Here is a 12,989-nt window from a genome sequence, read left to right on the forward strand (position 1 = left end):
CTTGAGTTGAATCTCACAGACTGGTGTGTACTACTCCTTTGGGAATAGCAGGTCTAAGAGTTGTGTGTCCATTGGAACAGGGGCTGGACGCTGCAGGGGGTCGCTCAGAGGTCTCAGAGGTTGGAGTGTGTCTATCGCTAACCTGTATAGAGAAAGAGCAAGGCCCGCAGAAGCCTGGCAGGCAGTGCTTGTGTTGCCAGAGGCTGGCGGTTTCAGGGCAGCCACAGCAGGCACAGAGAAGACCTGCTCATGCTAAGGGCTGGTCTTAGCTAGGTGCCTCACAACCCTGGGTACCCCTGGGAAGCATCACACTTTATAACTTTGGGATCTATCCTAGCTAAAGCTGCTCTAAGGCCAGACACCTTACGGATGTTTCACAGCAGCTGCTTTGCTTTTGATCCATGTCCATTTGCAACCTCTAAACTCTGGGTCTGAACAAACCCAAAATCTCCACAAGACTGAACGTCACCTGGCTTTCCACTGAAATAACTGAAATCACAAATTTCACAGGATTTCACTGCAAAGCCATAAACTGGCCTGGGTTTGTTCAAAACTGGCCTGGGTTTGTTCAAAACTCACCCCAAGGTTTTCAATCTTTCCACAGAGATCACCTGAGTTTTGAATTTTAACAAAATGCAAAGCCAGGTGAGTGTCACATGGTTTCTGGTCCTGGTAAGAATATTTCTCACTGCTGAACTCTTATCCCTTTGGATGCTATGGATTTCCTGTATACACACTAGATACAGACATGAGCCAGAACACCATATCCAAGTTCAGCAGAACTCGCCAAGTTCATGTGCGGGTCTGAACCATTACTTAAGGGCTCAGCCTCTCTAACATATCTCTCCATCTGTTAGATATTCAAAAGGTGCCTAAATATCATGCATTATTTATATAGCACCCCAACTGCTAACGGTGCTTTACAGACATATAACTAGACAGATCCTAGCCCTGAAGCACATACACCCTAAATGAAGATATGGCATTACAATGAAGACAAAGGGAATGCGGGGAAGGAGGCTGAATTACAGAGGTTACAGACTGAAGAGCGTTAGTTTATTTGAACACTCAAACACTTGTTGGTAGAAGATTTGTTATTTTAACGTTACTTGCATTTCAAGAGCTGTGTTGTGGGGGGTACTGTAAGGAAGAGAGGTGGAATATGGAATGGTGGGAAGAGGAATGATTTCACATGAGCAAACGCATGGGGCAAAAGACAGAATGAAAAGGTGTGAGGGAATTTGAGGGGAGAAGGGACAAGCTCAGAGGTGTAATGGTGAACAGGGGGAGTGAAGCCAATAGACACGGGACTGTGGTAGATGGAAACAATAGAAGGGGGAGGTCAGAGCAAACAACCAGTCAGCCCCTGTGATAGCTCCAGGGCTCACGTTCTCCCACACAGTCATTTGACTGGCAGCATGCTAAGCGGAAAGACCCGCATTTCCCAAACCAGCCTCCTAACATTGGCTACAGCACAGGTGGTCATTCAGCATCAGCTTACTTTGCACATTCAGCTTGGCCTGGGTCTTATCTTCGAGAGTCTCACAGCAATAGAAGCCCCGGTCGGCAAAGGTGATGTTCTTAATCATCAAGCTGTGTTTCGGCCCCTCGGCCTTGATCTCAACGTTGTCACTGGACTGCAGCACGATGCTGTTCCTCATCCATTTCACCTCCATGGAAGGCTTGCTCAGCTCTACCTCCAGGGTCACCGTGTCCCTCTCCTCAACCGTTTTGGGCTCCAGTTTCTTCTTGAACGTCACCGGCGCCTCTGGAAAATGAGAGGAGACAAGAGTAAAAGTTGAGTGACTCCAGAAAACTGGCTCTAAAGTAAGATTAAAACGGTGGCTTCTGAGGAAATCAAAGCTGGGGAAAATCCACATGAACAGAAGCAGCATCTCCAGCACTGCAACATTCTGGGCACTATTCTAACATGTGGAACACATGCCTTTTGCATCCCCATGGCCAAGTCAGAAAGTTAGTAGAAGGAACGTACAAAACAACACATCCCACAGTGTGGATGACAGTCAGTCAAAGGGACCTAACTCCCTCACCTCGGACTGTGAGGGTGGCTTTGCTTTCCACACCCTCTGCATTGGCTGAGATTTCTGCTGCATCCTCCAGAGTCAGGTCAACGATGGTGAGGCTGTGGTTGGTGTCCTTCTGAGAGATCACGTGTTTCTTACTGGCTTCAATTTTGACACTGTTTCTGTGCCATGTAACTGCAGCATCGCTGGGGGAGACGGTGCATTTGAATGTGGCCTCTTTTCCTTCTTCAGACACCACGTTGTGAAGGCCTGTAGTGAACTTCACCACTCTAGGAGCTGACAGAGAAGAAGGAGACATTTTAGAAGCACATGCATGAGAATCCCCCATACTGTGAGCACCTCCAGAGGGCAGACTGGCTTAGCAATATTGTCAATGGCATGGATCCAAATGGCTTTGCCATGGATATTTCATTGTGTGACAGTGTGCTCATGGTAACATAGTCACATTACATCTCACTGTCCAACTTTTAAATAGGGAGGTGCCATCTCTATGATAGGAGCACGCGTGTAAGGGAAAATCCTGGGTCTAGATTCAGGATCCTTAACCCCAACCTTACATGCAATATCAGGGCCAACAAGTCCATGGCCTATCTAACATGAGACCTCCAACTCAGTTTGTCTCAAAGTCACAACAACATTCTTTGCAAAGAGAACCTTCACCACTTTTGCAGGAAGGTAGCAGAGTTCCGCCCTTCACTGTATATGAAATCAATTGAAAACAGAGCATCCAAATGCAGAATCTGAACAACCTCTTAAACTGCCATAGTTCAAATTGGGTCCTAGGAGGAGACTTTTTAAGGCTCACATATAATTTGGACTTTAAAGTGGACATGGTAAGGTAACAAACTGTGGCTTCACATATACTAATACCAAGGTTGCCCGCAGGGATTGCCCCTGGGACTTTCACCACCAAAATCACAGGGCTCTGCCACGTGAGAGAAAAGAGAAACTTGGTTAACTCTGCATAAGCAGCAAGTTATATCGCTGTGGCTTCATCCAGTAGAGGGTGATACAATCAACCCATACTAAGCCCACATATTACTTTAGCAGGACACTGCACTAGCTCTTATTGTTGCTGCTAGTTAAATTTATAGAGTTGTATCATTGTTTAAATATTATTTAAATATCATTTCTAGGGATCTTCTACCTACAACATACATTGCATTTCTCTCTTTCAGAATGGCAGTCATGCTGTCTATTCATTAACCTCAAGATGGTAGCTCTTATTTTCCCAGCTATAACATACATTTCTTCATGCTAGCGACAATGTCCCCTGCCCTCTTAACACAGGCAGAGTTTTTTTAATGCAGCTCTTTAGCACTGTAATGGAAGGAGAGGGGAGCAGAATGTCACAAGTAATGTCATGGATCTGGCAAGGTACCTTTGGGGGTGACCTGAATGCTGCTTTTGTCATCCCGGGATTCACAGGAGTACTCTCCCTTGTCTTCGGCCCGGAGTCCCTTTATGGTCAGGGTCCGCTTGACACCATCCTCGCTAATCTGGAAGCGCTTGCTGGGTTTGATCTCAACTCCGTACTTGTACCACAGCACATCCCCCTTGGCCTGGCTCAGCTCACAGGTCAGAGAGATGGTCCCTCCGATCTCGGCACTCACCGCTTCTAATTTCTTTGCAAACTTCACAGGGATTTCTGAGAGTCATTGGAAGGGAAAGAATGAAAGCAGAGCAGATCAGAAGATTGTTTTCTTATCCCCCACCTCCTTTTTTTTTTTTAATAGGAGCGTTTTTGGATCAGAGGAAGGAGGGAAATTCAAGAGATTGTCAGCAATAGAAACGACGTCACAAATTCTGACTCGGTAATAATAATAACAACATTTCATCTCCCGTCTCAAAACACGACATGAACATGAGTAAGACACAAAAAAACCCATTTTACACCGGTGGACACTAAGATTACAAAGCAGGTGAGTGACTTGCCCAGGGTCACACACCACAGTAGGTCAGGCATAGAGCCCAGGTCTCCTAACGGCTGATCCAATGCTCCTATGGGCTGACTGCCTATCCTGAGAGAGTGGGAACGGACACACAGCCGAAAGCATATTTATCAAGCGACAAATCCATCAGATTCTTACAGACCATTGAGTTGGCAGCTTAGAGTGAACCCTTTAAAGTAAAATAAAATACAAAAGAAATCTTAGACCCCTTTTAATTCTGGAAGGACAGGTGTCAGAATGATGCCTTAAAATGCCTGGTTTGGGGATTGTCCTCTCCTTTTTCCTTTTTGTTCTCCCTTCCACCTGATAAACCAAACTTACCTGCTGAGCTATCACATCACGTGTCTCCTTGACAGGGGGATGTTGGCATAGACTCCCTACCATCATTGCTTTGGGGTAGGAGATGATACAGCCTTTGTTCTGTGGCCCCAGGATGTGAAATTCACCCTCCACTCCCAGGTATCTCTCTCCACAATCTCTCTCACCTCTTTGACATCTATCTATCCAAGGCCCGTATATCGCCCCCATTACGTGGGTGCCTCACCCTCTTTAATATATTTACCCTCACAACTCACCTGTGAGGTTGGGAAGTAAAGTGGATGGCCCTCAATAGCAACCTTGATATTAACAACTTCCAGTTCATAGCAATATTGTGCTGGGAATCCATCCTGTCCCATCGACTTTAATTTTCATGGGATTGGATATTGGCAACGATGTGCCGCTTACTGAGAACTTTTTCTAGAAGCGAGACCCCCTGCCTCAGGCAGGTTTGCGGGGTGTAGCCAGGGGACGAAGCGCTAGGATGGGCCATCCCTGGATGGCCCCACCAATCTGCTTGCAGCCCGTGCTTGGCATGTTCCAGTGCTTCCTTCCCTGGCTGCAGCCCCGCAATCCTGCCTTCTGCTTATTGGCAATAGCCAGACCATAGCTACGTTTTGCTGGCAGCTGAGGGGTTGCTAATGAGTAGAATCTCAAGTAAACGGGGAAGTGAAGTACAGAGAGACTAAGTGACTTGCCCAAAACCATTGTTAGAGGTTAAAGTAAAGGGGTGGCCAGGGAAGCAGCAGCTGCCCTCCTCTCCCCAGCCTGGGTAAGCAGAGCTCTCCCCAGAGCTCCCCAGCTACAAATCATTCCCATAACTCAGCCCTGCGAGGTAGATGGGAGAATCCATTTGTTTCTGAGCCCGCGCAACTCCACCACTCTAGGCTAGACTGTCATCTTCTACAGTCTGCCTTGATAAAGGGACACAGAGAGCAGCCCAACCCCAGAGACACGGCAAGGGCCAAACTGTGTCTCAGAGCCACGTTTCTGTCCCTGCTTTCTCCATGGGGAATTAAGCTATCCCCTACACCCTTCTCCTTGCACAATTTATGCCCACCTCCAAGCTGGCCCGCACCCCACCCAACTGTGAACGCATTGGAATAGTGCTCTCCCCCCGTACAGCTACCTGTAATATGGATAGCAAGCCCCGAGGAATAGGGGGCACCTTATGACTCCCTTCCCCCGACACGAGCATGCAATATGGGCCAAGAACTAGCCCGGTGGGAGTAGGAAGCATCTTGCTTTGCTCTGTGTGGACATTTAGGGAAATGGATCCGCTGGACCTTGGAGCCAGAATCACAGCAGCCACAACACAGGGGCCCTGAGAGCTGAGCAATGGTGAGGGGGTGGGGGGTGGTTTTCAAGTGCAGCCCCTTGGCCCCCACTGGGAGGAAGATCCATTTGACTTTGTTGGGAACGAAGCTGACACGCCTGCTGCTGTTCCTCTCACCTTTCACCTGCACGTTGAACTCCTGCTTGTCGCTCTTTGTCTCGCAGGTGTACACAGCACTGTCTTTGCCCTCAGCCAGCTTCACAGTCAGAGTCCTGGAGGCCCCGTCAGCCTTAATCTCATACTTTTTGCTTCCCTTGATCTCAGTTCCATCCCTGAACCACTTGACTTCGGCTGTTTCAGGCATTACTGAAGTGGACAGCGTGATGCTCTCATGTTCCTGAGCAACAATCGGTTCTTTCTGGTCAAGTTTCTTTTGGAATTTTGCCTCCGGTTCTAGAGAAGTAATGAAAATAAAAAAACAGGCTGGTTTCCTGCTCCCTAGAACAGTGGTTCTCAACCATTTTTTGCTCCATGACTCACAAAATGACCCCAAAATTGTCCTGTGATCCACCATATCCAAGGGATATGGCTGAATGTTTGCAACCTGCTGTCTCTTTTCTCTTGGATTGAGTGGGAAATGATCAGTTGTTCCTTCACAGAGGTAATTTCTTATAGAATCAAAGATAATGAAAAAAAAATACACATGCACATAAACATGCATCTGGGATCCTCTAAGATTCTTGTTTCATAGTGTATGAAAATTACTCTGTCACCATGGTCCTAATTCAAAATCAACTCTGTGGACGTGCTGCACCCTCAAAAAATTTCCTTGTTTGTACCTACTACCCTATGGGCTCACTTTTCTCCTCCTCTCATGGCCTCATCTCTAACTCCCATAACGCATCACAGCCCTTTAACACATCCTGCTACTCCATTTAACTAGCACCATTCTTCCAAGTCACCATTTCTCCTCTTTAAAACCCTTCCACTTCTATCTCACTTTCAGCCCATTATCTCTGTAAAACCTTTGAGATTGTGTCTGTGGAGGAGACAATGAAAAAATAAACCATGTAGCACCGTGTTATACAACGTAAAGATTATCAGCCAAATTCTGCCTTCAACTACACATACCCAACACCAACAAAGTGAATAGGATTAATTAATCTGTGGTATAGCTTATTTGAAGTCAGTGATGTAACAACCAAGCAGATCTTGGCCTAGTTGCTCCCAGGCATTAAGAAATAAATTCACTCCAAGCACATGTTTTACAGATGAAAAGTCTGACCTCAATTCTTCCCAGAATGAGTGTGCAAGAAAACACTCACCTACTGCTTCAATTTTGAAGGCCAGTTTCTGGCCGGCAGCCTCACAGGTGTACTCTCCAGCATCCTCCTTCTCCACCTGCTCTACTACCAGACGCCGGGATTTACCCTCAGACTCTACTTTGAGTTTCTTGCTAGGGGTGATCAGTTTCCCGTCCTTGTGCCATTTCACTTCAGTCTTGGCATGGGCCACTTCGCAGGACAGGATGGTGCTCTCTGTCAGCACAGCTTTCACCTCCTTCTGCACCTTCTCCTGGTTTACAAATGCAGATTCTGGCTCTGAGTGGGAAAAAGAAAAGAGAAAAATGACTGATTAAAATAAAATTAGCCCATCTAACAGGTCTTAGCACATCCACGTGCACCAACTTTGGAAATTCTGAAATTTGTCATTTGCCAACAATAGCAGTCACTGCTGGAGAATGTTTCTATTTATTTATTTGCTTGTTGCTAATTAGGCCATACAAGGCAGAAGTTCTTCCTTCTTTGATCATGTTTCCCTCATAAACCAACACGATAACACAGTCTTCCAGAACGGTCTCTTAGTGATCTTGCCCATGGTCATTCCCAGCAGGAACCTCTCTTTCCAAAGAATACTGTTACTAGTACAATACTCTGATCATTAAGGACCTGATTTGGCAAGATACACAAGTGTACACATGTTTAATTTAAAGCAACTGGCCGTCCCTTTGACTTCACATGCTTAAAGTTACCTAAATTAAGCACCTTGCTGAATCAGGTCCAATCTTGCAAATTGCAGGCAACTTTCAGGAGAAGAGGGCATTTAATATATGGCAGGTGGCTTGCAGCATCTCATTGGATCAGAAGCAAAAATATACTATGAAAGGACCTCAGAAAATTCACAGCTTTAGATCAGTTTGGATGAGCACTCAAAAATATGGATGATTCTCCAAAAAACACATCCCAGCATCTTCAGTCTCCAAAGCCAGGCTGGGAATCTTTCAAGAAGAGGTTTTTGTTACTTCTGGCTTCCTCTGAGGCTGGAAATGCCAAAGCCTAATTCAGGAAAGCACTTAAGCATATACTTAAAGTTAAGCATATGCTTACAGGCTTTCCTGAACAAGGATGCTGTCCAGTGTCAGGCGCTAGAAGAAGAACCTGTTGTGATAATTAGGTACTTTACACCTGAATATGGGAAAAGCAGCAGCAGCAAGCAAATGAAACACACCGTCTGATTGTTTTTTAAAGTCCAACATTTTTGAACTTCAAAAAGTTTGGTCCAGATTCGGTTTGAATTCTGAGTGACAGTTTGGGCCAGTTTCCGCACTGCTTCACCCATCACCAGTTAGGACTAGCTTCTCCACTAGTGTATATCACTAGGGCTCCACGGACTTCCAGCTCACCAGTGTGCGTGCAAAAGCCATCTCCTCTGCAGATCTTGCCAGCTGGAACAACCCAACTGCGCCTCTCTCCCCTGGCTTCTTTTCAAATCTCAACTGAGCAGTTTTCTTTATTCCCTTGTCTGTGCTTCTTAAATTTACTTCTCCCTCTGTGACTCGGCCACTCCCATATATTATGCATTATATATAAAAGTAGCATGCTGTTCTGCAAGGAGTATATAATTTTTATTACTTTATCATTATATCTCCAATTTAATAATCTGATGCACTCTTATCACATACTGATACACCCTGATATTTTGGTATATGCAAAACATTAGGGCAGACCCTCCGCTAGCATAGATCAGCCTAGCTCCTAGCCTGCAATGGAGCGACACTAATTTATGCAAGCTGAGGGTCTGTCTCACTGCACACATTTATTACTGTTGTTGTTAGACCATTTTCAGACACGACAGTATCGTTGGGAATTCAGGAGGGTCTTTCTCCCACCTGTGACATTAAACTTGAAGGTCAGTTTCTGGCCTGCCGCCTCACAGGTGTACTCTCCAGCATCCTTCTTCTCCACCTGCTCCACGAGCAGACGCCGGGATTTGCCCTCAGACTCCACTTTGAATTTCTTGCTGGAGGTGATTAGTTTCCCGTCCTTGTACCATTTCACTTCAGTTTTGGCCTGGGCCACTTCGCAGGAGAGGGTGGCGCTCTCTGTCAGCACAGCCTTCACCTCCTTCTGCACCTTCTCCTGGTTTGCAAATATGATTTCAGGCTCTGAAAAAAGAGAACATTTCAAATTAGGGGAACTATAACCTGAAAATTGCCAAAACTTGTATCAGGGCCTAAGGGGAACAGTTAAATCCACGTCTCCAATCTGACAACATGCATTTAAAGTTCTCACATCACCACGGAACACATTTTCAGGTTTTCTTATACGGTAAACTTCTTGTTACTGTTTCACAGGAGCTATGACAAGACAGTTAAGGATCTGTGTTAGCATGCCAGGAAGGTGGCCACATTGCTGACCACCACAGTATGCTCTCATTCCCAGTCCCATCAAGGCAAATCAGATCAGCTGGGCAGTTCTGACTAGTTATTCTAAGGATCAGACCAACTGCAGTTTTCAGCAGCAGGGCCTTGACTATGCTATTCCCTTCCTGAGGACATGAGCTAGAATCCCACGGTGACTGCAGAACTCCTCATATTTGTTGTTATTAGCAGCAATGGTATTAAAGAAGCACCTAGAGGCAGGACCAAGCTAGGTGCAGCACAAATATACTGGAGGAGACAGTCCCTGCACCAAAGAGTTTACAACCTAAATAGGCAAAGGGTAGCAGGGGAAACAGACACACAGAGGGAAAATGACTGGACCAAGGCCACACAGCTGGTCAACAGCAGAGTCAGGAATAGAACCAAGCTCTCGCGAGTCCCCAGTCCAGTGCCCTACCCATTGGCTCACATGCCCTCTGTGCAGTTTGGTTTGCTTGAATGATGACTGTTTAATCTCCCCTGTTCGCACCTGCATGTCTCTGCAAATTTGGGAGAAGGCTGTCTCCTATAGCTAGGACAAGGTCTGGTGGACTTTCTAGCTGGCCCACCAAGCTGAATTTATGATTCAATTACTGAATTTGCTTAAGGCACAGCACCAAGGGGTGACCGGGTAACAGGTGCTTAATACATTGTTTGAAGTCTTTCTGTATATTGCTAGAGGGCTGAGATCAGATGGTATACTCTATACACAAGGCTGGATTGTGGCTTTGCAGCCCTGGCTCCACTAGGATATGTCACAGAGCTGCACCATCTGAGAGGCAGATGCCAGAGCTGTCATCCTTGTAGCCTACAGAGACAGAAAGGATGCTTCCCCGGCACCGGGGTGCAGACTGCATTCTCACCATGCTACTGGTCATCTGGCTACACACCATCCCCTTCCAGCCAGGACCCCTTTGGGGCATGGAGCATCTCAGACTGTACCAGCCTGCCCACCTCACACACACACAGCCTTACGCTCGGGATGAAATGCTCATCTCCCACATAACGCTGGAGTAATCAAACTGACTGCAAAGGACCGTGGATGAGCTGGGCAGGTGAAATCCACTCTCCCAATCAGACGCCCAGGCACCAGACCTCAGCGCACTTCACCGTCTGCCCCTCCGTGCCACTCGCATGGGGCGTTAGGGCCACTGCATTTGTGTAAAGGCAGATCCCCATCCCTGTGATGTCCTTCCCCACCAACGTCTCTTGGGCAGACACGGAGAGTACCCATCCATGAGGGGCAAGGAAGTGCAGATACCCCCGCAGGGCCGCTCTACCATGCCCCCCTCTGCAAATTCACTAGGGTTGAGAGTGGCGTGGAGAGCCATGTGCTGGCTCTCTGGCATTCTGGCTGCATCGATGGATTTACGGGAGGGGAAGGGATTGCGGCACTATTATTATTCATGTATATTCGGGAAGGGTTCACAATATACTGGGCATTTTCCAAACATACTGAGAAGAGGCTCTCCCTGCCTTAAAGATCTTGCAATCCATTACAAATATATACATTTTCTTAAAAGTCCCCCCAACTTCTGCACCAAAGCAACAGCCGCCACTCTCTGACCCATAATTTGCTCCTAAAAAGGTGGACAATATTCTTAATAAAATAAAATCACTTTAGTCTCCTAACAAAAATTTTAAAAAAAAGAGTTTCTCCCACCTGTGATGACAACCTTGAAGGTCAGTTTCTGGCCTGCGGCCTCACAGGTGTACTCTCCAGCATCCTTCTTCTCCACCTGCTCCACGACCAGCCGTCGGGATTTGCCCTCAGACTCCACCTTGAATTTCTTGCTGGAGGTGATCAGTTTCCCGTCCTTGTACCACCTCACTTCAGTATCGGCCTGGGCCACCTCACAGCTCAGGGTGGTGCTCTCCGTCAGGACAGCCTTCATCTCCTTCTGCACCTTCTCCTTGTTTGCAAACACAACTTCAGGTTCTGAGATTGAGGGAAACAGTTTAAAAAGTTAACTCCCCCAACTTTGATCTTCATTACCAGCAGGCAGGTTTATGAAAATTTTTCCAAATTCATATCTCCGGAGTGCCCATCTCCTGAGTCATTTAAACTAGACCACATCAACAAGTGGTAGGAGGAACACTCCTTCACTAGCAGCGGAGGATGGGCTAGGTGACCTACAAGGGTTTTTCCATGTCTAATTACCATGATTTTCTAAAATCTGCAATGGAAGAAACTAATGCATTTGTTAACATTTGTCTATCAGAACTTCACTGAATATCATCAGTTGGATGACTGTGCTGTAAGAAAATACACACTAAATCATACAAACAAGAGGAGAGATGCATTTTATCTTGCAATCCAAAATAAAGGTGGTTTAAGGGAAAAAAAAGAGTCTACATTCTGGATTTCATGGTTAAACTTTCCAAAATTTCACAGGTGTTCTCTAATTAAAAACAAAAAAAATAAACCACCCACCTCTGTTACTTTTCCAGAATTATGCCAGGCCAGAATCAAAGACTAGTCTAATGCATAAACTCCTGAACTTTTCAGTTGGTTCGTTGGTTGGTTTCAATTTATCATAAGCCAAACTGGCTCTGTTACTGGCTACCTGAACAACAGGTCACTTAACTTTTCTGTGCGTCAGTTTTCCAATATGGAAAATAAGAGAGAAATCAGTCTCTCTCACCTGTGACGATAACTTTGAAGGTTAATTTCTGGCCTGCAGCCTCACAGGTGTACTCTCCAGCATCTTTCTTCTCCACCTGCTCCATGGCCAGCCGTCGGGATTTGTCCTCGGACTCCACTTTGAGTTTCTTGCCAGAAGTGATCAATTTCCCATCCTTGTACCATTTCACTTCAGTCTTGGCCTGGGCCACCTCACAGCTCAGCGTGGCGCTCTCTGTCAGGGCGGCCTTCACCTCCTTCTGCACATTCTCTTTGTTTGTAAACACATCTTCTGCCTCTGCAAATAGGAGGATAGGCGATAGTCAAGAAACAAACCTTCCTTTTGAAGCAGGGGGTTTCAGATTCCCCATTAATGACTGCAGCTGGTTTAAAATAAATCTAGGTTTGGCCATTTTAATGTAGCGATAAGATGGCAGAGGTAGTATTGTTTACTGGACCAACTTCTAATGACTTCATTTAATAGAAAAGCTGGACAGAACTCTGACCTCGGATCTTTTAAATGACAGAACCTACCCTTAGCAAGAACTGCTTGGGGGGAGAACTATCCATCCTGTCAAAATATAAAAATATAAAACCTAGCTCAGATCTCTTCTTTAGTATTTAAACTCTGCCACAGTGCCAGGAGAACTACAATCGAAAGAACGATAGGTCTGAATCAGGACACTGGATCCACATCCCCTTGAATTTGGGGGAATTTTAGATCAGAATCCAAAATTTCATGTCACTGGAACTCCAGATTCAAAACTTCCTTGAATTCTGTGAATGTTTGCACTTTAACACAGCTCCAGAGACAGGTTTTGCAGTTGCACACCATCTCCAGAGTGAAGGAATAAAGGCGATTGCTCATTCAAGATCCAATCCCAGCAAGATGCTCGAACTTCAAAAAAAAAAAATTTTGGAAGGGCCATGAACTCTCATGCAAAGCCAAATTCTAACTAATTGGGGTCAGAAAGAGACTTCCCAAATGGCCAGGCTATTCCATAATTGCCCACAGGTCAATATGCACCTTCCTCTGAAGCAGCTGGTACTGGCCACTGCAGAAGACCAGATACTG

At 46.0% G+C, this 12,989-nt stretch overlaps 1 protein-coding gene across 1 annotated transcript in view; it reads right to left on the reverse strand.

Annotated features, from left to right (window-relative positions):
- OBSCN (obscurin, cytoskeletal calmodulin and titin-interacting RhoGEF) overlaps positions 1-12,989 on the reverse strand; it is a 291,804-nt gene that overhangs the window by 216,704 nt on the left and 62,111 nt on the right. Inside the window, exons 19-25 of the mRNA XM_073329682.1 lie at positions 11,937-12,212; positions 10,955-11,230; positions 8,761-9,036; positions 5,769-6,044; positions 3,427-3,693; positions 2,052-2,321; positions 1,502-1,768 (exon numbers count right to left, since the gene is read on the reverse strand). Of these exons, the coding sequence (XP_073185783.1) occupies positions 1,502-1,768; positions 2,052-2,321; positions 3,427-3,693; positions 5,769-6,044; positions 8,761-9,036; positions 10,955-11,230; positions 11,937-12,212 (1,908 nt within the window). The remainder of the gene's footprint in view (positions 1-1,501; positions 1,769-2,051; positions 2,322-3,426; positions 3,694-5,768; positions 6,045-8,760; positions 9,037-10,954; positions 11,231-11,936; positions 12,213-12,989) is intronic.

Source organism: Lepidochelys kempii, chromosome 2 (genome assembly GCF_965140265.1).
Source record: "Lepidochelys kempii isolate rLepKem1 chromosome 2, rLepKem1.hap2, whole genome shotgun sequence".
Taxonomy (NCBI): Eukaryota; Metazoa; Chordata; order Testudines; family Cheloniidae; genus Lepidochelys; species Lepidochelys kempii.